Raw genomic sequence first — 21,175 nt, 5'->3', positions numbered from 1 at the left:
AGACACAAATGTCCTTTCATCATTATTGAAGTTTCTATTGCTGTGCACATATGATCTTTAATTTTTTTTCCCTTCATTTACTTAAACTATTGTCAGTACTTGAAATGTAACTGCATACGTGGATGAGTTAATGGAGCTAGAACACTGGAAAGGAGTTTCAAAAAGCAACTGCAACAACAATTAGAGTGAAGCCATGCAAATGACATGGCAATTAGCAAATATTTTACGTAGCTAAACATTAATGGTAGAATATGCTAAAACAGTTTACAATTTTTTACCTGGGTTTATTAAGAATGCCACACCTGCTCATAATTGTCCTGATTTTTAATGTTCCTTCAGAGGGTTAAAGGGATACATGCACTAGGATGTATCCCTCATGAACCTGTAACACAAATATGTTACAAACCACCAGTTCTGTGATTTAAAGTTATCACCATTCCTCTCCAGTGTAGCTTATAGTCTGGTCTGGGCCTCTGGGATATAGATCTCAATACTGTCCGCACTCTCCGTGGCAGAGTTCTGTCTTACTGATGCAGCTCGTTTGGCAGCCATCAGACGCTTCCGTGCCTCCTGCCTTTGTTTCTCTGTGGCCTCAAGTGATTTTTCACGTTTCAGGGGTACCTGACCCTTTGGGGGTTTCTTTGGCACGGGAGGGGGAACTCTTTTCTCCTGCAGAAATAAATATGAGTGATTTAGAAGCTTGTTTTTTCAGTTAGGTGTGGCAAAGCACAACTATGCTGTTTCATACAATTAGCAGATGTCCACAGCACCTGGCAACATTGTTGCTGTAGTTTCTTAAGGAAACACGTCAAATCAGTATCAAAATTACTCAAGTGTTATAGAGCAATAATCCACACCACCACATCACCAAATCACACAGCAATGATCTTTTACATTACATGCCCAGCTACGCAGTGTCAATGTGATATCTTGAGACAGGGAGGAAGAATAAAGATGGAATGTTCTTATGATTCTGCATGCTTGCATTCAGCTCTGGGTTCTTGGTAAGCAATAGTTAAATCAGAAAAAAAACGTTTTATAGATAAACAAACAAACAAACAAACAAACAAACCAGAGTGTTACCCGATTGGACGACTTATCATGTTTCCTCAGCATTTAAGGCATTGTCCTTCGCTTATTGACAGCTGTTTTGCTTCAGAGTGAGTAAAGTGTAGATTCAAGCCCCTAGGTATTTGGGTACAAAATTCAGTGTGGTACACTTTGATAGCTTGCTATTATGGGGAAGAAGTGCTGCACTGTTGTGGATGACAAATTAAATCAAAGACACATTTGTCTCAGAGAGCCTGTGGCACTACTGGAAGAAGAACATAGTTCTCCTGATAATCAACTCACATTTTACAAGCAATGTATATGGCTATTTTCAGATGATTGCCATATTGGTAAAGATAGTGCTGCATGCAATACTCTTATGAAGTGTAAGTTTGCAGATTTGATGCCAATGTTGTCAAACTGGACTTCAAAGTTGCAGCTAATGCCATGTGTTTAACTTGCATGGAGATCTCACTGTTAGCAGTTAGTAGGCATCTCACCTGTCCTACCGAGAAGGTTGAGAGCTTCAAGTTCCTAGGAGTGAACATTACCAATAGCCTGTCCTGGTCCAACCACGTAGACACCATGACCAAGAAAGCTCACCAGCACCTCTAGTTTCTCAGGAGGCTAAAGAAATTTGGCATGTCCCCTTTGACACTTACCAACTTTTATTGATGCACCATAGAAAGCATCCTATCTGGATGCATCATGGCTTGGTATGGCAACTGCTCTGCCCAGGACTGCAAGAAACTGCAGAGGGTTGTGGACACAGCCCAGTGCATCACGGAAACCAGCCTCCCCTCCATGGACTCTGTCTATACATCTTGCTGCCTTGGTGAAGCAGCCAGCATAATCAAAGACCCCACCCATCCAGGTCACTCTCTCTTCTCTCCTCTCCCATCAGGCAGAAGATACAGGAGCCTGAGGGCACATACCACCAGGCTCAAGGACAGCTTCTATCCCACTTATGATAAGACTATTGAATGTTTCCCTTATATGATGAGATGGACTCTTGACCTCACAATCTAACTTGTTGTGACCTGCAATGCACTTCCCTGTAGTTGTGACTCTGTACTCTGTTATTGTTTTTTTACCTGTACTACCTCAATGCACTCTGTACTAACTCAATGTATCTGCAATGTGTAATGAATTGATTTGTACGAACGGTATGCAAGACAAGTTTTTCACTGTACCTCGGTACAAGTGACAATAATAAACCATTACCAATACCTTGACACACTGAAGAGTGTCTGTTCCAATAGAGTCGGCTACCTGCTGCTTTAATTAGACTATTGTAGTTTTACAACCCAATGGTGTGAGCTTTAGAGACCCCACAGTATGATGTGCCCCTGGTGTAATGGACCCGACAGGTCAGTCCAGTGTGGCATAGATGCCACTTCAAATGTCAACGATTTCTATTACTCACCTAGCAAGGCATCCAACCACCTTAGGAGTGCAGAACTGAGGCAACCATTCAGGAAGTTATTGAACCTGTAATTTAGTTTATCCCTATGACAACTGGCTTTACCCAATGAGAGATATTCCTTTTGTCTTAACCTTCCCTCTGCTGCCATTCTGCATCTTACAACTAACTTGTTTTCTCTCTTTCTCAGTTCTGACAAAGGGTCCTTGACCTGAAATATTGACGCTGTTTCTCTTTCCACAGATGCTGCCTGATCTGCTGGGCATTTCCATCATTCTCTGTTATCTACTTAATATCTCCTTATGGTGTTTGCTACATTAAAGTGTGTATGAATGGAAATTGTTGCTGGTGGCAGCAAGTGTGAGGTTGAGTGATGGGTGCTTTCTTTCTTGTTGAGAGAGTGTGCTTAACCAAGAGGCGAAAGGCATAAGGGGTTAATTCAGAGCTGTACGCTTACACCACCTGTAGTTTACAAATCAGAAGAGATGGTGGGCTAACATGAGAACTGAGGATCAGGTATGAGCATACTAACATCTTGGATAGTCTTTGTGCCACCATTAGTCATAGATGCTATATTGACACTCCCATGATGGCCAGCATTCCCACTCTCTCTCCTTTGAGTTGGAAGAGGGGGCACGGGCGAGCCATTGAAGCTGCACTAGGCCCTGCTGCTGGTCTTATTTACTATGGGCCACTTTGAACTGTAAGACAGAGAGACGTATGTAACCGAGTCTCACACGATGTGTCGGGGGTGGTGCTCCTGGCCTGGCTATACAGCTGGGAGTGTGTACAAACAATAAAATGTGAACAGGCTTGATCATTTTGTGAGAGATTGGAAGAATATCTGAATGTTAGCCCATGCCAGAGAGTTTTGTTAGAAGTTCCACACACAAAATGCTGGAGAAACTCAGCAGGTCAGGCAGCATCTACGGAGGGAAATAAACAGTCAATGTTTTGGGCTGAGATCCTTCATCAGGACTGGAAAGGAAGAGGGCAGAAGCCAGAATAAGAAGATGGGGAGGGGGAGGAGTACACACAGGCAGGTGATAGGTGAGTTTCGGTGAGAGGGGGAAGGTAGGAGGGTGGGGAACGTCCAAGATGTGAGAGGATGAGAGGTGAATAGGTAGAAGAGGCAAAGGGCTGCAGGAGAAGGAATCTGGTAGGAGTGGGCAGTAGACCATGGAATAAAGGGAAGGAGGTGGGGAATAGATGGGCAGGTCATGCAGGCAGGGGGGTGGGGGGAAGAGAAGGGGTGAGGGGGCTACAGGGAAGACAAAGGGGGGGAAGGGGAGGGGTTACCAGAAGTTAGAGAAATTCCTCTGTTAGAAGTTCCCCTAGTCTGTGAGGTAACTCTGCAGTGAGGGGGGGGGGCAAGGGGAGATGGGATTAATGGGGCCAATAACCTTCTTGCAGCAAGGTACCCATGTGCCCACTTCTCACATTCTCCTCAATTTCTTCACTCCTATTGCTTTCTCACTGTGAGCCGAGAGGACTTCCTGGCCCTTGTGGTAGAGGACCTCTTCCATCCTCACCCCTCATCCACCATTGCCTTCAGAATCATGTTTGAATTTCTGGTTTCCCATTCTCATCTATGTTCAGGAAGTTCTCCATCAAGCTCCTTACACCTGAGGAATGATTTCCATCATCTTTCAGAGGCATCTCTGGTTTTAATCCTCCATGGCTAGGATGAAATGCTGGCCACTCATAAAGTTAGCCCCATCCTTAATCACTGCAGATAGCAAAAGTGGTTGGTTGCTGAACTCAGTTTGGGAGGTCATAGCGCAAATTTTGTATTGATCAAGATCTAATGGACCTCGAACTGAGCTTGATCCCAGTGCACATTTTCCAGCCCTATTCAGTTTAGGTCCTGTCATGGCTTTGATCCTTGTAAGATCTTTCTATACCTAAAATGCTGTATTTCTCTACAGTAGTGAGTATATTTCAGTTAGGGTAACTGAGGTTGGGAGAAAAGCTGTATAAATACACATTTTTTCTTTCCTTTATGGAACTGTTGCTTTAGAGCTGAAACTCTATAACACCAAAATTATTTGTGGAAATTTACTTACCTCCCATTTCCTAATTTGGTGTAGTTCAATGGGTACTGCCAACTCTCTAGTTTCTTGCTCAACTGTTAACCTAGACAGTAAGTTTTGGCAGGCTACTTGAGCATTGGGCAGGTGGGGTGAGTCACAGCTCAACCTAATTTTGTCTCCTTCATGTTTTCAACCAAACTTGTTCCTGCACTAGCAACTGGATCATATACAATCTTGGTTAGAATACAACACTGACCAACTCTTCGCCCCTCTGAGACTATGATGACATTCAAATAAAAATACAAAAAAAAATTGCTGAGATACTCAGCAGGCCAGACAGCATCTGTGGACTGTGAACTCTAAAGTTAACAATTCAGTGAAAAGTTAACTCTTCTTCATTCTGTTCAGGTACTGGCTTACTTTGCAGAACATTAATGAGATTTCAGCATCCTTCTCCCCATTCTTAACAAATTCGCAAAGCCTGAGTTGTATGCCAGGGTCTGGGAACACAAACATTGTTAATAATCAATGCAAAACAATGCATGAGTGTTAGCACTGAGAGACAAATGCCATACTGACTTCCCTTGGTTTTGGCACAGAGCATTCTTTTGAAGTCAGATCCAAAAGAACAAAGGGAATTTTCTGCTTTGCAAACACATATGCCAACTTGGGGTGAGTAATTTACTTAAAAGTATATTCAGAGTTATTTGGTCATACCATCTCCTTCTCAAGATATAGCTAATTGGCCATAGATCTCAAATTTTGAAATGCTAATATTTCATTCCTCTAATCTGCAGTGTGGGGACATCTAAACTGCTCAGTTTAATACCATTATTCACTAGCCATGTTTCACAAGCATCAAATTCTGTCCTGGCCTTGGTTGAAAAAATATGATATAAAAATAAATATTATTTTAACCTTTGTTAAAGCAGGTTACTTTCATTTTCTTCCATTCCTCTATCCAGGGACATATATGGGGAACCCATCAGGGAGATGGTCCCTCCAATTATCATTGAGCACATTAAGGACATATGCATACGTAGGAACATGTATCATATGCATCTGTTAATATGTCCCTTCAAAATTCCATTTCCTATCCACCCCTCATTGTTGCCACACTACAGTTCATGCCAGAATACCATTTCATTTGAAATGGTAGCAATCAGCTACTTCATCTTATTCCAATATCAAAGCATGAATATTTATTGGTGTTGGGAAATAAAAACAGAATATGCTGGAAATACTTCAGCAGGCCAGGCAGCATTCATGGAGATGAAAGGAGTCAGTGTTTCAGGTCGATGATCTTTCATCAGAACAGAGGAAACTTAGAAGTCAAACACGTTTTAAGTTGCAGTGAAGGGGAAGGGGTGGAGAGAAGAAAGGGGAGGTTCTGTTGTAGGGCCCAAGAGAAGCTGAATGACACAAATGGTAGTGGTGTAATATGGGGAGCAATGAAGTAGCTACTTGGTTATTCACAATTTATATTAATAACTTAAATGGCAGAGTGCATTATATATGTTTACTGATGTTAAGCCAGATGCAAAAAATGAGCTGACAGTTATGCAATGTGTAAGAAGGTGGATGGAATGTTGTAAAACATGTAACTCTGAAAATATGAAACAAAGTGGTGGAAAACAAGTAAATGTTGATGCACAGAGGAATCTTGACGTGTGGATTCATGAAGTCCAAGAAGTAAACATGCAAGTACAGTAAGCAAATTGGAAGTTGAGTAGTATATTGGTCATTTTTGCAAGGGTTTGAGAGTACAAAAGTAAGAAAAGCTTGTACAGGGGTTTGCTGAAACAGGCTACCCCTGTATTATGGCAGGGAGGGGGAGGGCAGGGTGGATTCCAAGAAAACAGTCTGTTTCATGATTTTCTGTAATGTGAAGCTACGTCATCTGCGCATGTATTAAAAACAAGAGTTGGAAAAAGATTGTGTTTATTTATTGACATTTTTTAACATAAATTCTGTGAGAGTGAATTTTATTTCCTAGCTCAAACTTTTGGATGCATAATGAGAGGGTTGTCTGTACACTTGAGTACTGCATGCAGTTTTGGTCTCCTTTAATAAGGAAGGTACATTTGCCTTGTAATTGGTGCAGCATAAATTCACATTGATAGATGTGAGTTAAAAGAGGGTCGGGGATATGAGAATGGGCAGGAAAATACATGAGGTACATGATCAGCTATGATTCTATAGAATGGAGGATTAGCTTCTGACTTTCTCCTGTTTCTATGTAGAACATAGAACAGTACAGCACAGGAACAGGCCCTTTGGCCCACGATGTCTGTGCTGAACATAATGCCAAATTAAACCAAATCTCTTCTGCCTGTACATGATCCATTTTGCCCATTCCTGCATATTCATGTGTTAATCTAACAGCCTCTTAAACACCACTATTGTATCTGCTTCCACCACTACCCCTGGCAGCCCGTTCCAGGCACCTACCTCTCCTTGTGTAAAAAACTTGCCCCGCACATCTCCTTTAAACTTTCCCCCTCTTACCTTAAATGCATGTCCTTTAGTATTTGATATTTCTACCCTGGGAAAAGATTCTGACTGTCTACCCTATCTACGCCTTTCATCATTTTATGAACTTCTATCAGGTCTCCCTTCAACCTTTGATGCTCCAGAGAAAACAACCCAAGTTTGTCCAACCTCTCTTTATAGCTCACAGAGCAAGAGCCCAAGAATATATTTTGCTAAAGGCAGTCATAGGAGGGTCAGAAATGTGAGGTTTTGAACTCAGTTAAGAGAAAACTAGACTATTATCTAAAAGGAGAAAGATTGCAGATGAGTGAAATACAGAAGGATCTAGATGTTCTTGTGCATGAATCACAAGAAGTTAGTAGGCAGGTACAGTAAGTGGTCAGGAAGGCAAATGGTTTATTGACCTTTATTGCAAGAGAGTAGTGGTTCAGAATTAGTGAGGTATTGTTACAATTGTACAGGGTACTGGTGAGGCCACACCTGGAGTACTGTCCACAATTCTCGGCTCCCTATATAAGAAAGGATATACTGGCATTGAAGACAGTCCAAAAGAGGTTTACTAGACCAATTCCTGGGATGAGAGGGTTGTTCTGTCTAAGTGGCTGAAGAAATTAGACCTCTTCTTTCGAATTTCAAATGTAGGGTAATCTTATTGAAACAAGTAAGGGACATGGCAGGGTATATGTTGAGATACTTCCACTAGTGGAAAGGGTACATAGCTATAAGATTGGAGGGGCAGTCATTTAAAACTGAGGCAAGTAGGAACTACTTCTTGCAGAGGGTAGTAAATCTCTGGAATTAAAAAAATACTCACAGGTTGTGGAGGCCAGATCATTGAGGGTATTTAAAGAGGAAGTAGATACATTTTTGCAATTCAGGGAACAGGAGGCAATTGGGATACATGTGGCCCTGTGATGGCTGGTCAGGCTTGAGGGGTCCTGCTACTCTTTTCTTATGTTCATATGTTATCTTCAATTGCAGCATCTCACTCACTCCATAGCTAACTCAGCACAAATGAAGAATGAACCTGGGAACCTTTTGGTCCACATGTTGCACTGTCACAGAAATTACAACAATTACTACTGTTAAGTAGTTACATTTCTGTTATTTTGTATTCTGTGAGGCATAGGACATCAAAAAGTGCCAAAGTAATCCAACATTTACATGGATAGGCACAACTCAATTAGTTTTAAACAATTTAGAAATTAGATCAATTAATGCCTGTTTTTCTCTGTGCAAACTTTGCAAAAATTGATTTAACCTAACTCATAACTGTCATGGAACAGTTGCAGTACAACTTGGAGCACGTTCACTACTTTCTTTGTCTCTTTTGTTACTTAAAGGTTTACTCTGCTAATAGGGTAGCCTGAGTAGGCATCTTCTTAATGCAAGCTGCTCGAACACCTCCCAAACTCCACGGACTGTGCTGAAAAAACAAGGAGTGCTCTCTCCAGCAATGAACTTACATACTCATTCAATGGTTGTCTCAGTTATGACTCTGCTGACAGCAATCTGTTACTGGAAACAATACAGCAATGGCTGGCCCCACATGGTGAGTTGGGGACCTCAGAGCATGAGACGAAGCCATGCCCATCTGTGAAGTGCCTACTCTCAGAAGCCTCAATGCAAAACAAGTGACCCTCTCTACACTCCAATTATTACCACTAACATAGCACCCCAACAATCAGGCAGGGAAGCCCAGATGACACATAATTATCATTCACATGCTTCTTCACGGGACCACCCTCACCGTTCATAAGACATCCATGAATGAATTCTTGATCCAATTCCTGAACTGGCTTGCTCTAGTTGTTTTCCATGTGGTGTGCAACTCATTCTGACATACCGTGTGAGGATATGACATTTATTTCTGCACTGCTTGAATGAGTGGGGATTCTCACATCTGGAGGAGACAGATGGAGCCATCATATGCAGGCTTTTCAAGTGGTAGTCCTGGTGGGTCTCCTGGATCTCCTGTTGCATAGGACCAATATCCTGGCTTCTATCTCATTGACCATATTTCCTCACTATGAATCTCGAAATTCTCGGAAGAGAAAGTCTCTCTTTTCTCCACGTCTGCCATTGTGTGTGTTGTTGCTATCTGGTTGCCATGGGGAGTGTGCCTTTAAATTCTGACATCCTTCTCAAATTAGTATGCAGCAAACTGTAGGAAGTTGCCTTCAACTGAATGTGATCTTATGGGAACCACTTAGGTCCTGTTTTTTAGTTTATCCTTTGGGGTATTTATACTTTAATACTTCAGTGGGAGGCTTTTAAAAGTGAGATATCAAGAGTCCAGGGGCAGCATGTTCCTGTTAGGGTGAAGGGTAAACCTGGCAAGTTTAGGGAACCCTAGCTGATGATAGATATTGAGGCTCTAGTCAAGAAAAAGTAAGCATACATTGGGTTTAGGAGGTCAGGGATAAGTGAATTCCTTGATGACTATAAAAAGGTTAAGAATACACTTATGAGGGAAATTAGGAGGGCAAAGAGAGGGTATGAGATGGATCTGGCAGGTAAGGTTAAGGAAAATCCCAAGAGGTTCTATAAATATATTGAGTAAAAGAGTGGCTAAGGAGAGATTAGATCTCCTTAGAGATCAGCAGGGCCATCTATGTCTCAAGCCACAGGAGATGGGTGGGATTTTTAATGAATATTTTTCCTTGGTGTTTACAGACGAGAAAATCATGGTTGCTCAAGAGATAAGGGGAACAAGTAGGGATGTTTTGGAGAACATTCATTTTACCAGGGAGGAGAAATTTGCAATCTAACATTGCACTAAGGTGGATAAATTTCCAGGGCCTGACCAAGTGCATCCTCGGACCTTATGGGAGGCTAGAGGAGAAATTGCAGAGGCCCTTGTGGAGATACTTGCTTCATTGTTAGCCACTGGTGACATTCCTGAAGACTGGAATGTGGCTAACGTTGTTCCGTTGTTTAAGAAGGGTAGCAAGGACAAGCCAGGAAACTACGGGCCAGTCAGCCTGACATCAGTGCTGAGGAAGATGCTGGTCAGAATTCTGAGGGACAGGATCTACCAGCATTTGGGTAGACAGAGTCTGATTAAAAGGAGTCAGCATGGCTTTGTGTATGGGAAATTGTTTATGATGAGCCTTTTAGAGTTCTTTGAAGAGGTAACCAAAAGGGTAGGTGAGGGTAGGGCAGTGGGTGTTGTCTACTTGGACTTTAGCAAGGCCTTCAACAAGGTCCTACATTGGCAGGCTGGTCAGGAAGGTTAGGTCCCATGGAATCCAGGGAGAGCAGGTTTGGTGGATTCAAAATTGGTTCAGAGGTGGGAAACAGAGGGTAATGTTTGAAGGCTGTTTCTTGGAATGGAGGCCAGTGACTAGTGGTGTGCTGCAGGGGTTGGTGTTGGGACCCTTGTTATTCATTATTTATATAAATGATTTGGATGTGAATGCACAAGGCTTGATTGGCAAGTTTGCAGAAGACACAAAATTAGGAGGTGTTGTTGATAGTGAAGAATGTTTTAATAGATTACAGGGAGATCTTGATCAGTTAGGGAAATGGGCCAAGGAGTGGCAAATGGATTTCAATACAGATATGTGTGAGGTGATGCATTTTGGAAAGTCAAACCAGCATAGGACTTATACAATAAATGGTAGGGCACTAGGGAGTGTAATGGAACAGAGGGACCTAGGAGTACAAGTGCACAGTTTGTTGAAAGTGGCCACATAGGTAGACAGGGTGGTGAAAAAGGTGTTTAGCATGCTGGCCTTCATCAGCCAGGGCATTGAGTATAGGAGTTGGGACATTATGTTGCAGTTGTACAAGTCATTGGTAAGGCCACACTTGGGAGTATTGTGGACAATTTTTGTCACCCTGTTATAGGAAAGGCGTGGTTAAACTGGAAAGAGTGCAGAAAAGATTTATGGGCATGTTGGCAGGACTAGAGGGTCTGAGTTAAAGGGAGAGGTTGGCCAGGCTAGGTCTTTATTCCTTGGAACAGAGGAGAATGAGGGGTGACCTTAAAAAAATGTTTAAAATCATGAGAGGCATAGATAAGGTGGACGATAACAGTCTTTTCCCCAGGGTATGGGAGTCCAAAATGAAGGGGCGTCAATTTAGGGTGAGAGGAGAAAGGTTTAAAATGGACCTGAGGGCAACTTTTTCACGCAGAGGGTGGTGAGTATATGGAACGAGCTGCCAGAAGAAGTGGTTGAGGCAGGTACAATAGTATCATTTAAGAAGCAATTGGATAGGTACCTGGAGCAGAGTGACATGGAGGGCTATAGGCCAAATGCAGGAAATTGGGACTAGCTATGTGGACAACATAGTTGGCATGGACTTGTTGGGCTGAAGGGCCTGTATCTGTGCAGTATTGCTCTATGATTCTAACTTGAAAAGCAATGCAAACTAGAGAATTGCATTGTTTTTGTATTTCTGGAATATCTGGGATACCTTCTTTTCAGGCAGTTCCACCTGCTTCCAACTGTTTGCCTTGAGTTGATGCAGCTCATCAAATTTCATACTGACGTTCTCAATAGACAACTGTAGCATGTCCCAAAATCCTGCCAAGTCTTGGGAGGTCAGTCGAGGGCATGCATTTGGATTCTGTGAACAGCAGGAAAAGAATGTGTAAGCTTTGTATTTGTTTTTTTCCAGGAACTCATGCACAGAGATATACGCACTTTTGTGTTTAGTAGATCCTTGGTTTCTCAGGTTTTCTAATTTTTGTTAAAATATACAAGTAATACACTTCAAAAACAGAATAATAAATTATTTGGGTACGTTACTGTCTGTGGATACAAGCTAGTGCTCTCATGGTTACAGTGACTTGGCCAAAAGATGTGAAGGAATGCAGAATAAAGCAGTATTCACATACCATGTTTTCTTCACACAGCCCACTGAATTGTTGGAACTTCTGGGACATCAAGAGCTGAGCACTTCCAACTGCACTTCGGATTTTCCCCAAAACTATAGTAAAGCAATAGGAAGAGTAAGTGATGTTACGTGAACTTCAAACAAATTGTATTACATCATAAACTTTTAGTCAATACATAAACCATTGATGCACGACGTTCCTCTGTCCCAACAATATGAAAACTCGCATGATTAAATGATTAACTGCTTTGGATTGCTAAAAAGCATTGAAGTAACATCAAATAAATCATTATAATTCTCATTTTCGGTGCCTAAAATCAATTATATTTTCTATCAAATAAATAGCTGGAGAGCTTGTGTGTGGTGCATACTATTCTGTTAAACTGAGTGTAATTCCAAATTCTCAGGCAAATTACTAATTTACAGCTAATCCTATCTTCACTCCAGCAACAATGGTAATCAGAAAGAGCTAATTTTCCTTCCACATATCAGGAAGGTCCTGAGACCAAGTGGAGTTCCTGTACAGCATCCTTAACAGAGATCAGCTGATGATCAGGATTTTTTTCCTACTTAGCTCAGCTACCTGCTGGATAAACTTTCTGAACAATTGAAGTGCCATTTTTCTTCAAGTAGTTATTGAGAAAATGTGCAAGGACCTGGACGTCATGTGGTTATACACATCAATGACTTCTACCGCCGAGCTTGTGGGAAGCCATCGAAAATATGTCTCTTAGGAAAACAGGCCCTCACTTGTTTCAGCAGGTGGCAAAATATGACATCAGGCAGTTCTAGGTGTGGATAGTGAGAACAGTCCTCCCTATCAGGCACTGCCAGAATGTCAGTGCCATCCCAAGGTGACTGTGCTTAAGGTGAGATTATCAATGATTCTATTTCTGAATGTGCATTTTCCAAAAGGTTTGGAAAGAGATGAAGTAGTTTCTTGTGATTCATTCCGAACAGCTGGTTAACACGTGGAGTTACATAGCGTCTTCCCAGGGACACACACTGAGACAAACACCAATTCTTTCTGAAATTTGCCAGTCTTCTAGTGCAAGGCACTGCCTATGATGAATGCTTCGGACCAACACATTCCAAGGTCCAGGACTAGGTGCCAAGGGACATGCTGAAGTTCAGTGCAGCTGCTGCAAAGGCTCTATAAGGTAAGGCTGGTTTAAGGCCTTCCCGCCACTGGAACCTAGAAACTCTCAGACAATTCAAGGAATGTGTGTAAAGGAAAACGGATGTCATGCTGAAGTAATGTAAATAACTTGAGATTTTTGTACTTAGAAGGGCAACATATGAATGTGTTTATTATACATATTTTCAAATTTTACAAATACAGTCATTTTTTTGAAATTAAAAGAAAAAATTCTATGCTCAGTGAAAAAATTTAGCTTGATTCACCCCTCCGGCTTGGGATTCCAGCTAGACGAAGATGAAGAGTTAATCTCTCCATATATTATTACACCTCTAACGTCAGAGCAGAAACGTGCAAAGAAATCATATATTTGAAATTCACATGAAACAAGAGGCAACTTCATGACATCTGGTGAGAGTTTTCAATAACAATGGAAAACCAGGAAGAAAGCACAGTGAGTTGGATTCTCTGATTTCAACTGGATTGACTGATGCCCTATTTCCTGATTGGTTTCATGTTTCCAAACCATGAAGCACAAGCACACAACATAATGGTTAACATGTCTTATTTAGAAAGCCAATTCAAAAGTGAAATGTGGAGAAGCCAGGAGGGATCCCTGACAGCAAGGCCTGCACCCAAATTCAGAGACTCTTCCTTGGATTATTGCTGGGTGCCATTAGGGTTTGGAGGATCATACTTTTCCTAGCAATGGGAGGCAGTAACCTGCTGCTGACGAATATAGTATCATAGCAAATGGAGGACACAGGAGGCCATTTGGCCCATTGAGTTAGTGCTGTTTGAAAGAGTGCTCTCCAGCCTCACCCCACATGGTCCACTGACCTGCAGATCCATGGCTTTTCAAGTACATGTTTAAATGTGATACAGGCAGTCTCCAGGTTACGACAGGGTGTCATTCCTGAGAACTGTCCATAACCCAAATTTTTAGTAAGTCAGAAATGAACAGAAACAGTGTGTGGGAGAGGATCACAGAAACAGCTGTGATGGGAGAGAGAGCAGACACAGGAAGAGCAGCCGCCAGCTGGCCTCACTGACTCAGTGAGTGAGCGAGTGAGTCTGCTCAGTGCTCCCAGCTCCGCTTGACTCAACCCAGCCCCTGATTGTTGTGGCTTGGGTGGGGGAGGGTGGCGGCTGGGGCAGTGGGGAGAGAAGGCACGTAGAAATGACATTCCCACCTGGCAGAAGATGCCTGCAGCACTACAGCAACTGGCAAATCCATCCCATCCCAAACATCATTCATATGTACGGGGTGTCATAACTTGGGGAGGGCCTGTATTTGTTTCTGTTTCTATCACTCTTTCGGGCAGTTACTTTCAAACACTTACCACTCTGGTAATCCTTCAACTAATTAATTCAAAACTATGCCCTTTGGTTTTTGATTCCTCCAGTAAGGGATGTAGATCCTTTCTATCTACTCTATCTAGGCCTCTCATAACTTTATACATCACAATAAAGTCACCCATCAGTCACCTCCGGTCCAAGTAAAACAACTCCTGCTTTTACAATCTTTCCTCATTGCTACTATTTTCCACTCTCAACAATGGCTTTGTAAGTCTCTGCATCCTCTATAGCGCAGTCATACCTTTCCTGTTTGCAGCACTGAAACTGTGGTCTAAGAAGTGTTTTATACAGTTCTAGTATCACTTCCTGGTCATATTCTGTACCTCAGACTAAAATGGGATAGCATTCTGTACATTTTATTTACCACCTTGCTTGCCTTGCTATCTCTAATGACTTGTAAGAGGTTCTTTTGTTTCTTCACACCATTCAATATCACCAATTTATTACTTATTTCCCTTGCTTATTGCACGTCCTGAAATGCATTACTTTACGTTTCTCTTACCATTTACCATTTATTGGCCTATCTGACAAGCTAATATATCTATTGTTGTATTCTAAAGCTTTCCTCTCCTTGGTGGACCACATGGCTAATGTTAGCATCATCTACAAACTTCTTAAGTTGGATGGGGCTATTAAGATATTGAGAAAGATCATAAGGCATAAGTGCAGGGTGATGGGTGCTGAAGGGTGCGATTACTGTTGGGTGCATTTGGGGTGGGGTCAGAGGTCCCAAAGGATGTGCAGGTAAAGAACTTACAGGGAACCAACCTGCGGATGATTCAAAGCACTGGGCTCAAATCTACATAGGTAGACCACCTTTAGCTTAAGATAAAGCTAAATGATCCACTCTTAGCGTAAGTGGCATTCAATTTTTATTTCACTCCACATGCCTGTATGTATGAACATGCCATTCACGTCGAGGATTCAAGCACAATTTGGCTGTCATCATGAATGGTGCAGTAAGTACCCCATTGTGTATAGGAATCAGGTCTTTGATAAATTCTATTGCATAGTGCACAAAAAAAACGCTAATGTAATAAATTCCTAGGATATTATTATTCGGACTCTTGCGGTTACGATTTCTCTTCCTGCAAGACATTTTTGAAAAGAAAGTATCAATCAACATTGGTTGATGCTTCAGTGAAAGCAACAGTTGGGTTCCACTGGAGTTGATTAGCAATTTTCAGAAAAGGGTCTTGTGGGTTTACAGCGGGTGTTCCTTTCACATGCTCAGAAAGGCAGGTTAAAATTGTGGACATCAGGATCGATGTGGGATGTTAGTGGGTGAATCTCACCAGCAATTTTAACATTTCTAATGAGCACTCCTTCTGTGTCAGTGATTGCTGTTTCCTATTATACTGCATACTGTGGCACTAACATAAATCAGCAGTGCAGCTTTGTCTCTGCCATGTGGCACACAGTACCACATCTTATATGAAGTGACTGAACCAAGGCAACAGTTGGGAAGCTGCAGCTGTTATTTGATTGTAGTGGTAAAAATAAACTAATGCCTTCATTCCTGGTTGCTATTGAAGGGATACTGATGATAACATGTATGTATGTCATTGAATTTGGATAGGATGTGGTTCTGCTGTGGCCTTTAATGGGACTCTTATCTTCCAAACGGATACAGCTGGTAGACCTAGGCAAATCTAGTGCAGATGGGGGGACCACCCGGGAATGCAGGCTAGGATTTTGTCCACAGCACAAAGACTGTCTTCCTAAATTTATTTTTTATTTTCAAAGTACCTCATAGCAGCTGAAATTTTCTCCCCAAACCTTGCTGTGTTTCAATTTCAAATGTCCCTCAAGTCACCTTCCCAATTCCTTCTTCACTTGTGTTCAGGTCTGATCTCGAATGGGAAATGCCTTTGGTTTTTTTGCTACACTTAAGATCTTGTAAATGTTATGGTTATCATTTCCTTCTTCAAAAGCTTACCAACTTATTCCTCCAGGCTACTGTCCCATCACTAATATCTTCTTCCTCTGTACGGTCAAAAACAACTCCCATTTATGTCCCAGCTTTCACATATGAAAACTTCCCAAGGTGCTTCATGGGGGTGTCGTCAAATAAAAATGGACGCTTAGCCACATAAATATTAGAAGAGCTAACCAAAAGTTTGTTCTAAGGGATAGGTTTTACAGAAAATCTTGAATAGAAAACAGAGTTAGAGGGGCACATTGAGATTTTGGGACAGAATTCCAGGGCTCAGGGCCTTTGTGGCTGAAGGCATGGCTGTCAATGTGGAGCAATTACATTGAGGGATGTTCAAGAGGCCTGAATTTAAAAGAACAGATATATTTATTGGTGGTAATAGGGCAGAAGTGGATTACAGACATACAGAACAGCGCACAGTGGAGGGATTTGAAAATACGGATGAATTTTAAAATAGGGGAGTTGTTTAAACAATAAGTCATTTTGAAACAGAAAGCAGAAGTGTGATCAGTACTTTGTGAGAATCACAACATGAGTTTGAATGACATTTTTAATAAGTGTGGAAAGAGTCTCATCAGCTGACCAGGAGTGAGTTGGAATTGTCAAGTCTGGAGGTCACAAAGGCAGAAATATCCTGGATTCTGCACAGTGACAATCACAATGCACTGGGTAGGGTTACACATATGCTATACGTTCAGGCAACAGAAACCCCTGTGGTGACACCAACTCTTCATTAAGACTTGGTATCCTTAAAGTGATGTGATTGGAAATAAGGCACTCAACACTATCACCAAATTCCTCATCCAATATAAAACTGCCATTTAATATAAAGGAAGTAAGACTTTACAACATTGGCACAATTTCTCATAGAACCTACCCTAAGCTGAACAGAGACAAGTGGTGAGAAACTATGTGATGTCTGGGAAGCACATTAATTTCACACTCTATGGTGGGCCAACAATTGATTTATTTTAAAGGTCCGGCAGCATTTGCAGAGAAGGTTGGACCTCAAGCTGGCTCTCAATCAGCTGCTAGAGAAGGTCAGGCTTGTCACAGGAGGAGAGTGGAGAGGGTTAGCTTGGCAATTAGATGCAGTGGTTTAAAGCTGTGACCTAATGATCATGGAGTGTGGTTTGAGAGGCTTGGACTAGTAATTGAGTGGAAGCGTGGTAGGTGAGTGTTTACAGTGGTGAGGGCTAGGTTAGCAAATCAGGAATTGTGGCACAGAAATCTGCCACCTTTACTCAATCTGGCCTATAATGTGACTCAGATATGTAGCAATCTATTGAACTCTTAACTGCTCTCTGGAATGGTCAAGCAAGCCATTTAGTTGTATCAAGACCAATACCTTTAAATGTAATAAGAGTAAAATCAGACCTACCACTTGGCATTGACTGAGGCACAAGATTCATAGTCACTTCCAGACCAGTGAACATTGCAGAATTTCCTTACAAGCATCTGGGAATTATTGCTTATATTAGGAGCTGACCGAAAGATTGGTCAAGCAACAGCCTGACATAGCTGCATTGGTAAATTGGTTTATTATTGTCACATGAACCAAGGTACAGTGAAAAACTTTGTCTTGCATGCCATCCATACAGATAATTTCATTATCTGTGAGGTAGTGAGCTGTCACTTTGAGTAGTACAAAGGAAACAGAATGCAGAATAAAGTGTTACAGTTCCAGAGAAAGTGCAGTGCAGGCAGACAATAAGGTGCAAAGTCATAACGAGGTAGACTGTGAGGTCCAGAGCCCATCTTATCGTACTCGGGGACCGTTAAATAGTCTTATAACAGCAGGATAGAAGCTGTCCTTGAGCCTGGTGATACATGCTTTCAGGCTTTTGTATCTTCTGCCCAATGGGAGGGGGGAGAAGAGAGAATGTACGGAGTGGGTGGGATCTTTGATTATGTTGGCTGCTTTACCGAGGCAGTGAGAGGTATAGAGTCCATGGAAGGGAGGCTGGTTTCCATGATGTACTGAGCTGTGTTCACAACTTTCTGCAGTTTCTTGCTGTCTTGGGCAGAGCAGCTGCCATACCAAACAGTGATGCATCCGGATAGGATGCTTTCTATGGTGCATATGTAAAAATTGGTGAGGGTTAAAAAGAGAATGCCAAATTTCTTTAGCCTCCTGAGGAAGTAGAGGCGCTGGAGAGCTTTCTTGGCTGTGGTGTCTACGTGGTTGGACCAGGACAGGCTACTGGTAACGTTCACTCCTAGGAACTTGAAACTCTCAACCCTCTCGACCTCAGCGTTGTTGATGTATACAGGAGCATGTGCACCACCCCACTTCCTTTAGTCAATGACCAGCTCTTTAGTTTTGCTGTCATTGAGAGAAAGGTTGTTGTCATGACACCATGCCACTAGGCTCTCTCTCGTTCTCTCTCTCTCTCTCTCTCTCTCTCTCTCCCTCCTCCATGTACTCCGACTCATCAAATTTGAGATACGGCCCACTATGGTGGTGTCACCTGCAAACTTGGAGATGGAGTTAAAACAGAATCTAGCTATGCAGTCATGAGTGTATAGGGTGTAAAGTAGGGAGCTGAGGACGTAGCCTTCTGGGGCATCACTATTGAGGATAGTTGTGGCCGAGGTGTTGCTGCCTCTCCTCACTGATTTTGGTCCATTGTTCAGGAAGTCATCATCCCTTACATCCAAATCTACAAACTCCTCTATCTCTATTCCTTGGTACAACCTACCCTATTGGCAGGAGAGAGAAGTGATGACACAAGGGCAGACAGGGGAGAAGGAGTTCGACTGGGAGTCCTCAACAGATTCCATAAAGTCCCATTGTATTAGGTTACATATGGGCTAGTAAACCTTGCTGACTAACACCTAGTAGCCTCCATAAACCGAAAAATTAATGCTTCTCTATTTTGAAAAATGCTTGGAAGAAGCACTGAGGGTATTAAGGACTGAATACAGGATCTACAGCAGGTGGTAAGTGAACAACACAAGGGCTTAACTTACTTGACCTCATCTTCACCAATCTATCCATTGTAGATACAATTGTATAATGGCCACATTCAAAAGGGTGATGATTATATGGTCCTTGTGAAGACAAAGTTCCATCTTCACACTAAGGATGCTTATCATCATGTTGTGTGGCATTACCATTGTGCTCAATTGGATAAACACAGAGCACATCCAGAAACTGAGCACCATGAAGACCACCAGCTGGACCAGAATTGCATTCTACTATAATCTGCAACCTCATGGACTATCATGTCCCTTTCTTTATCACTGCTGTAAACCAAAGAACCAGCTTAAACTCTTCTTAATTTACTGTTTAATTTGGGAGCAGGTGTAACAAACTGGTTAAATCCAGCTAGAATCAGATATTTTTCCTATCTAATCTCTTAATTGATGAATATTATTTAGAGAAGGAACATTTTTATTTTCTCCTTTTCTGTACTTCATACTAGTTGCTGGTGCAATTGACAAGGTACCAAAAATATGTACAATTCAGCTCAGACACGACCTACATCGCAGCAATGACTTACAATGCAAAAGAAAAGTACTCTGGATATTAAGCGCTTTGGGACATGTTGAGGTAATGAAAGTCAAAGTAGAAAAATTATTAGCATTGGAGACTATTTTCCTTCGTTCCTACATACCTTATGTTTCAGACTGTGAAAGAAAAAAACTAAAATTTCAACTGAAAACAAAATATTGATGCAGAGCACCAAGGACTAATGAATAATATTTGAACCAATTTAGTTCTTTTGATTTTTAGCAAATATGTGTGGATGCAGAAAATAATCTACTAGGAACACTTTTAGATGGTACTAAAGGCAGCAAGGGGTGGGATTTTCTTTGGAATTACTGCCCATTTTCGAGTGGCTATGAGAAAAGAGTGTACTCTTTCAGTCTAGTGACTGAAATACACCTTATAAACTCTAACTTACTTTAAGATGCTTTAGAATTATCTGGTGCCACAAGTAAATAGGGTCAAATGGATTTGTCTAATCTGTCTGACCAATCTCTTCTATTTTCTCCTGATACCGCAAATAATTGACAGCTTCATAAATTAGGTATAGAGTATTCAGAAAGAATACATGAGATTGAAAGAACTAAGATGAAAAATTTGTTTGTCTTGCTAAAAGATTAGTTTTCATGAGATTCTTTGCTATATTTTTTGGGTGTTGAATCAAAACATTTGTAATTATCTAGAACACTATGCAAAATGTAAAGGTGTGGATTTCCTTCCAGCAATACTTGTTTTTTGCGTTCATGGGGGAAGATGATGCATACAAGGGCCCAGATCAGAAGTGTTTGGAGTTAGGCAGCAGAGAAGCATGTCTCCACTGGAACTTCTACAGCAATGCTCCAAAAGGAGTGCCTCATGAGGAATGACATTATCCCATTTGATCCTCACACAGAAATCACATCAGGCCCGCAAGCATGACTGTCAACTGGAAATGTCTGGTTAAATTTCCAGTGTGATGTGAAAGAGCCTGGATATGGTTGCTATTGTATTTCATTTCAGAAAAAAATCAACTTTCAGATACCTAGTGCTGAAAAAAAAGTTAGGTATTTGAATGCAGTCATTGTTAATTGAAGGTTTTCATTGAGTTCATACCTAGTCCAGAAGAGAACATAAATAACCTTGTAAGTTGCCAAGATTCCAAAGGCTGCTCCTACCTAAAATTATATTGATTTCAGTTTTCAAAATTTTACTAGACCCAGCATTGATAGTTTTTTGGGGAGAGTTCTAGATTTCCAGTAATATTTTTGTAAAACTGTGCTTCTTGGTTTCATTCATAAATGGCCCAATTCTAACTTCAGTATCACACTTCCTCTGGTTTTAAACACAACTTACCCGAAGAAATAGGTTTTCCCTGTATTTACGTTGCTCATTTAAAAAAAAATATACTACATTCATTCAGATAATC

General features: G+C 41.5%; 1 protein-coding gene and 1 long non-coding RNA gene across 5 annotated transcripts in view; one reads left to right on the top strand and one right to left on the bottom strand.

The window, feature by feature from the left end:
- Positions 1-325: 325 nt before the first annotated feature.
- dlgap1a (discs, large (Drosophila) homolog-associated protein 1a) overlaps positions 326-21,175 on the bottom strand; it is a 161,405-nt gene continuing 140,555 nt past the window's right edge. For 3 of the 4 annotated variants that reach the window (XM_052022957.1, XM_052022955.1, XM_052022956.1), the window contains 3 exons: positions 11,846-11,937; positions 11,422-11,574; positions 326-669 (listed from right to left, as the gene is read on the bottom strand). In XM_052022957.1, the coding sequence (XP_051878917.1) occupies positions 454-669; positions 11,422-11,574; positions 11,846-11,937 (461 nt within the window). In that variant the 3' untranslated portion in view covers positions 326-453. Of the gene's footprint in view, positions 670-9,136; positions 9,143-11,421; positions 11,575-11,845; positions 11,938-21,175 lie in introns of all 4 variants that reach the window. The other variant, XM_052022958.1, reaches the window with a different exon arrangement.
- On the top strand, positions 5,146-12,825 carry LOC127574178 (uncharacterized). Its single transcript, XR_007956883.1, has 3 exons — positions 5,146-5,178; positions 11,864-11,959; positions 12,805-12,825. It is a non-coding gene; the product is annotated as an uncharacterized LOC127574178 (long non-coding RNA).

The sequence above is a fragment of the Pristis pectinata genome, chromosome 9, assembly GCF_009764475.1.
Source record: "Pristis pectinata isolate sPriPec2 chromosome 9, sPriPec2.1.pri, whole genome shotgun sequence".
NCBI classification, from domain to species: Eukaryota; Metazoa; Chordata; class Chondrichthyes; order Rhinopristiformes; family Pristidae; genus Pristis; species Pristis pectinata.
Note: the sequence above shows the minus strand (reverse complement) of the source record. Positions and strands in the feature narration are given on the sequence as shown.